Below are 6,846 nucleotides of genomic sequence, written 5' to 3'. Positions count from 1 at the left end.
TTCCCCCCCCCCCCCCCCCCCCCAAATGTGCATGTCTTATTTGGCAGGGTATAGTGTGTGAGAAAATACAGTATTAGCAAGGCTTCTGTCTGGAGCTCCATCCAAAGTTTTATCAAACAGCATGCCATTGTTGAAGCTTTCAAATAGGATGTTGCAGTTGGGAAAGTGATCTTGAAGTCACTGTTTCCCTGGGATGTTGAGATCCTGTCTTGTGTTAACTGGGCATTGCTTGAGTCGCCTGTAGTGGAATGTGCATGTGGGCAACTATTTGAAGGAGAAGGATATTCATTATCATAATAAGTAGAGGCTTTTTTGAGATCATATGTTGACCACTTGCATACTCCGTATTGTACCCTGTATCCTAGGGGTTGGCAACCCCCCGGCACTCATGCCAGCGCGTGGCATGCAAAGGCATTTTGCTTGACATGTGCACCTCGGGGCGGACAGCAGGAAAGGGTCTGGGGCTGCACTGCCACAACAAGGATTTGGGTCCCTTGCAGGTCCCCTGTCCTCTGCCCAGAGGTGCACTTGCACCTGCTGCCGGCAGTGAGCTGGGCGGGGGCTCTGCGGACCCCAGTGCAGTAGCTTGCCACCTCTCTGCCACCTCCTGGGAGTAGCCAGGGTGTTGTGGTAAATATCAGGGTCCTGCTCAGAGCCTGGGTTGGCTGTGGCAGGTGGCTGGGAGGCTGAAGGCCTCTGCACCAAGGTCTGTGGAGCTCTAGCCCAGCTAGTTTTCTGGTGGTGGGTGCATGCACGCCTCCAGATAGACGGTGGGGAAGGGTCTGGGGCTGCACTGCCACAGCAAGGTTCAAGCCTCTCACGGCTCCCCTGCCATCCACCCCTGACATGCCAACATCTTACAAGTCAAGGATGGGGTGTTTTTGGCACTCTGCACAAAAAAAAATGCCCATCCCTTCTCTATCCCATCTTCCTGGTAGTTCCATGAATCTTGGGCCTCTGCAGTTGTGAAGAAACTGAAAGCAAGAACATTTATAGTAGTTTGTATGCTGTTAGCATACAGCATGAAGAATAACAGGGCTAAATGGTAAGTTTGGGACCCAATATAATGTGTGTATAGGCAATGCATCTTAAACTTTAATTATAAAAGAGAAATTATTTACTATATTAATGTTTGAGGAGAGAATCCATCTTCACTCTTGGACCCCAAAGAGTTTAATGTGTATACAATGTAATTCTATTGTTTTCTGGGCTCCTGTGTAAAAATATTAATAGTCTTGAGAGAGAGTTCTATTTAGATCAGATGCTAATGTTCTGGTCAAATTCTTGATCTATCAGGTATGCAGTCTTGAGAAGTCTATTTAGGAATTCTGCTTTTTGTAAACTTAAGAGAATTTAAAATGATCTAAACTGGATTACTGCAGTTACTTTTACTGTATCATACTGAATGCCCAAATAATTAAAATAATTTATTTTAAATATCAGTGACTTTTTTTTTTTATTTTGGTTTCCCAATTATTTTAAATCTGAGTTGTGGTTTTTTAATACTTATGAAAAATGTAGGGAACAGAATAAACATCTCAGTCCTTGCCTGGAACCTTCCTGAGCAGGCACTGTGTATTCATTGTACAGAATTTTTTAAATGTAAAGATTAATGGTGCGCACTTTTTAAAAACTTTTTTTAAACTTCTGATGTGCTGGGGTGCAAAGTATTTTAAGTGTTAATGCATTAAAAGCCTTCTTAAAAGTCTATTGAAAGCAACTGAGATTCTCTTGTTTCAATGGTATTTTGGTCAGGACCAAAATCTACTACTCACCTGGGAACTTGCTTCATGCAGTGTGGCACAGACAAATGTTTAAAAATATTTTTTTTATCTTACTCTAAGTGAGGACAAATAACTTGTTTGTTTCTCTTTTAATTTCTACAGAAGAGTAGCAGCTCCGAATCCTTAAGTGACAAAGGTTCTGCTGAACTGAAGAAAAGCTTTGATGCAGTGGTATTCGATGTCCTCAGGGTTACTCCAGAAGAATATGCTGTAAGAAATTAATAAATTAGCTTTTTGTAGGAATACTTGTAGGACAATTTTCTTATCCCCCTCGCCTGCTATCTACCCTGTGTTCCCTCCCCTTACAAACACTGCTTTAAAAAAAGGGGGAGGAGGGGCATGGGGGTAGGCAGGGGAGCCTGAGAGTCTTATGGCTCTGTTGGGTGCATATACTGTTTGACCTAGAACAATTTAGTCCAAAGGAGATTAATTTGTCCTTTATTCTTGAAATGCTTTTCATGTGTAATATAGCTTGATCATGGAAAAAATCCTTAAATCTGTAAGATTTTAATTTAATTCTGATAGGGCTATTAAGAAACTCCTCTCTTCTTCCCTGTCTCCCTCATTTTAGCAGCAGCCGTAAATCTGACTTTATTTCCACTTAGGGTATTTAATAAACCTTGTTAATAGCTTAAAGAACCTTTTGGTGGAGCCTATTAGTGAAACTGCAGCTTATTGCAATGTGACACAGTTGGATTCAAAACTAGTGTCCTGGCCTTCAGAGATCAAATAACTTGGCAGATAATTCTGAGTGTACACTTGATGGTAAATCCTGCTAATGTAGAATGCAGTGGCGCAGCTGTCATTGCTTTCACTGAATCCAGAGTTTTGCTCTTTTTCTCTAGGTGTAAGGTAAGGTCTCGTTCCTATGTCTGATATGGTGTGACACTGGGAAAATTTTTCAGTTTTTTTTTTTAAACATAATTTATTAGTGGTGTCTTTTAATTTTAAGGGCAGCAGTACTAGGTAGAACGCAAACTGCTTGTCATCTTTTATAATAGCCGTGTTGAATGTAAATATATTGCTCTCCATATTCTTGCTGATTCCTTTTTTTTGACTGTTGTCAGTGCTGGCAGAATGGTTTGTATTACCTATACATCAGCCCTTTAACAGAAACAACCTTTCATCCCTTCTGAAAACCTGGAAGGACTTGTGGAACCAGCTGGAACAATTGGGTTGAATATAGCTATATCTAGTCGGGTTGGAAGAAAGTGACAAGCTTTATTTTACCATGTATCCTGTGATAAATAACAAAGCCCTGCTTTCACTAGCTTATAGTTGTTCCAGCTATACTGTTTGCATAGGTGACAAAGTGTGTTTTGCTTCTTCCTCCCAGGAAGGTAGATAATCTGTTCCAATGCTTAACCATCATCATAGTGAGAGAGCTCTTCTGAATTTCCAATCTGAATTTTCCATGTTGCAATTTAGGGCAGTTACTTTTTGTCCTGTTTCCTGCAGCCACTGAGATTGGTCTGTCACCATCTTCTTTAACTGCAGCTATCAAATCCCTCCTTCAGTCTAGTCTTTTCCAGACTAAATAATCCCAGGTCTTTCAACTCTTCCTTGCAAGTCATATTTCTTAGACCTGTAATTCTTGCTGCTCTCCAGTGGATTTTTCAGTTTATCTGAGCATTGAAATGTGCCCCAAACTGGACACAGCATTCCAAATGGGGCTTTACCAATGCCAAAATGACCAGGAGGATGACTTGACTTGCAAATGTCATTCCAGTAATACAGCCCAGTATGTTTGCAACCAGAACATATTTTAACAACCAACACCATTCTCCAAATTATGAGCACAAAGATGGCTCCCAGTATGCCAACTTTTTCATGAACCACCTACAAAAGGAATTCTTAAAGCTGAACTACTAGGCCTGTACTATACCTGTATTACACAGATATTTTTATTATCTGGACTGTGAACACCTGGACTCCCTTACTGACTTCCACCAAAAGTTCAACAGCTACTTGATTAAATTCTCTCTGGAATACTCTTGCATTAAGGAAGAACATGGTATGGAAGGACTTCCATATGAGGAGAGACTAAATAAGTAAGGACTTTTCAGCATAGAAAAGACGCTCTTGAGGGGACACATTATAGATATTTACAAAATAATAAATGGTTCAAAAAAGAAAATGGGAATGTATTAGTTCCTATCTCATATTGGAGGACATAATGAAAATGATTAGGTAGCAGGTTTAAAACTAACTACAAGAAAGTTTTTTCATGTTGCATATAATTAACTTTTGGAACTCATTGCCACAAGATATTGTGAAGGCTAATAGTTTTTAACTGAGTTCAAAAGGGGATTTAACAAAATTCATGGAGGAAAGGACCATCAGTAGGCATTGGACATGGTGTATAAGGGTGAGACCTCTAAATCAGAACTCTCTAAATCTCTGAATACTGGAAGCTGCAGTGAAAGAGGAGCAGGGTATAGAAAATTCTGGATATGCCATTTACCCTCCCCCTCAGCATCCTTGCTTCTCATCCTGTGTGAGACCAGATATTGAACTTGATTACCTATGGCCTGATCCAGTAAAGGGTAGTTTTTATGTTGGCTTCTTTGCTGTCTGTACCAAAAATTTATTCCTAACATACTCCAGAAACTTGCTAGATTGCCTATGCACTGTTGCATTTCCTTTCCAACAGATATCATGGTACTTAGTCTCCTATCAGCCCCAGGTCCTGTGATTTTTAATTTTTTTTTGTTTTTTTGTTTTTTTGTTTTTGTTTTTTTTAAAGTATTTTGATTAGTGACTTGAAAAAAGCTTCATTCACCTCCTGGTTTGGTAGTTTATCCCATACACACATTTACCTTGACCCAGAACCTTTAACGGGTCTACCTGCACTTATTGCACCCTGGAACAAGTATATATCTCTCTTGCCTGTCGTCTTAAACAAATTGATCCTGTTCATGACAGTATTCCAGACATGACTATCCCACCAAATCTCAACTATGCCAATTGTGTTGTACTTCTGTGATTTGTACTAGGACTTCTGGTAATTCTTGCTTATTTCTCATGTTTCTTGCATTACTGTATAAAAATCTTAAATGGCTAGCCAATTGCCCTGTTAATCTGTAGTGGTAGTGCACTTAAGCTGAAGAAATCTCTTCTCCATAACTTAAATTTCTGCCCAAGGTGGCTACTGACCTGAATCTCCACCAGTTGTTTGTTCATTTACTTTATCTGACTTATTTTCCAGGCCTCACATACACTGGGGCAAATTGAAACACCACACATTAGATGCTGAAAGCACTCTAGCATTTTATTTTAAAAGGGCCAGGATCTCTACGAAGCTTACTGTCTTTAAAAAGGTTACAAAAAATTACTTTGATGGTCACAGTATTTGCTTTAATTGTTTGTCCAAATATCAAACTATGTACTAAAGAGAGCTACTAGCTGGCTGCTGTCTGTCCCCTTCCTGTGTGAGGTTGAGAGAGTTTGCAAACCACTGTCTTAAGTTGTGGAACCCTTTCATATCACTTCTGCCACAGAACCCCTTACCCCTATCCTGTGAACAGATAAGGAGCCAGGTGACCCAGCCTGGCAATGGTAGCTCTTCGCCTTCTGGCCCACTCCACTGTTATTCCCAGTCTTTTTGCGGAACCCCTGATGGCCTTTTTTGGAACCCCAAGGTTTTGCAGAATGCAGGTTGAATATCACTAGGTTAAGGTTCACTCTTCTGCATGCATTATTGCCTCTTGTTGAAATCAGTAAAGCTGCAATTTAAAACAATATAGGCTGCCTGCAGATGTGGGGGGAAAAAACAAACTCGGTGTGCTTTACTGGAAGAAGCAGTACATTAGTTGGACTTGGTTCTTCAGTTTCTGTATAGATGGGACGCTTCAGCAGGGCTTTTTGGTGCTTTTATCTAATATCTTATTCAATCAGCTATTAGATAAGCACCAAAAAAGCCTTACTGAAGTGCCCAATCTATAGTGGTGTTGCAGAGTTGGGTCGAACTAATGTGCTGCCTCTTCTGGGCACGTGCTGGGGCCTGGCACAGGGGCGTGCAGAGTTTAAAGCACATTTCTCCTGGGCCCCCTCCCCCCCTTCACATTTTGCAAGCAGCCATATGTATTAAATATTACTGTCTTAATTCAGATCCAGGGCATAATTTTTGGCAGAGTTGTATTTTAGTTGCTGCTTATTAGAGCTCCCTGTTGCAGTACAACTGGCCTAAGTGTTGAAAAATGTAGCAGTTGATAAATTGGTATTACTTCCCTGTAATTGGGATTCTTCAAGATGGATTTTGCAGAGTCAGTCTCCTTGCCCACCTTCTCTTCTGTAGAATCCAGTATTAAAATTGCAAACCTGAAGAGGAGGTGGAAGAAACTGAGCCATGGCTTCTCATATGGTCTCACCCTCAGACTGTTCAAAAATAGAATGCTCTCACTTACAGCTGTGCTGCAACAGTTCATTAAACCTGAATTGTTGGTGCAACCCCAGTAGTGTGAAAGTGTCAGTTTTAAGGAACTCTGGTTACAGGTAATTAACTTATTTCTAACTGTCTGTATATGGGCCAAGATAGTCCTATTAATATTAGAGTTTGGGATCATTGTTTAGAACTAGGGCATACACCTATCTCCATCTGAATCTATGAGCTGTCACCCTATCACCCTAGCTCCTGATAAAGTAGTAGAGTTCTGTAGCCATGGTGAATCTAAGCAGGTCGTTTTGTGATGTTTTGACATTTTGGAAGTCACTTCTGAGAATAAAGCGAAGGAGAAATGCTTTGCAATGTAGGGCAGACCACCCCACAAGGAGTCCTTCACCTGCATCTCATTAAACTGCTTCTCCCACCTCCCATTTGGTTTCAACTTACTAAATGTACTGTGATGGAATTTATCTGTATTTAAATTGAGACTTTGCCAAAGCTGACCTTTTGTTTCTGCAGTTGAATTTCTACAGACATTTTTTAAACCCCAACTTCACCTTCAGTTAAAAAAGCCTTTTCTGTGAAGGAATTTTGGTATTTTCCTGGCAAAGCTGATCAAAACTGTTTGTTATTGCTGTTTGAACTGGTTTAAACTGGCTTTGCCTGGTTTAAACCGTT

The 6,846-nt window shown here is 40.4% G+C and overlaps 1 protein-coding gene across 5 annotated transcripts in view; it reads left to right on the top strand.

The window, feature by feature from the left end:
• Nucleotides 1–6,846, top strand: part of RALGPS2 (Ral GEF with PH domain and SH3 binding motif 2) — a 252,496-nt gene that overhangs the window by 9,605 nt on the left and 236,045 nt on the right. For all 5 annotated transcript variants that reach the window (XM_019501819.1, XM_019501821.1, XM_019501818.1 and 2 more), the window contains exon 2: nt 1,887–1,994. In XM_019501819.1, coding sequence (XP_019357364.1) covers nt 1,887–1,994 — 108 coding nt within the window. The remainder of the gene's footprint in view (nt 1–1,886; nt 1,995–6,846) is intronic.

This window comes from Gavialis gangeticus, unplaced genomic scaffold (assembly GCF_001723915.1).
Source record: "Gavialis gangeticus isolate Ggan-Ray unplaced genomic scaffold, GavGan_comp1, whole genome shotgun sequence".
Taxonomy (NCBI): domain Eukaryota; kingdom Metazoa; phylum Chordata; order Crocodylia; family Gavialidae; genus Gavialis; species Gavialis gangeticus.
This window is presented reverse-complemented; position numbering and strand designations above follow the sequence as displayed.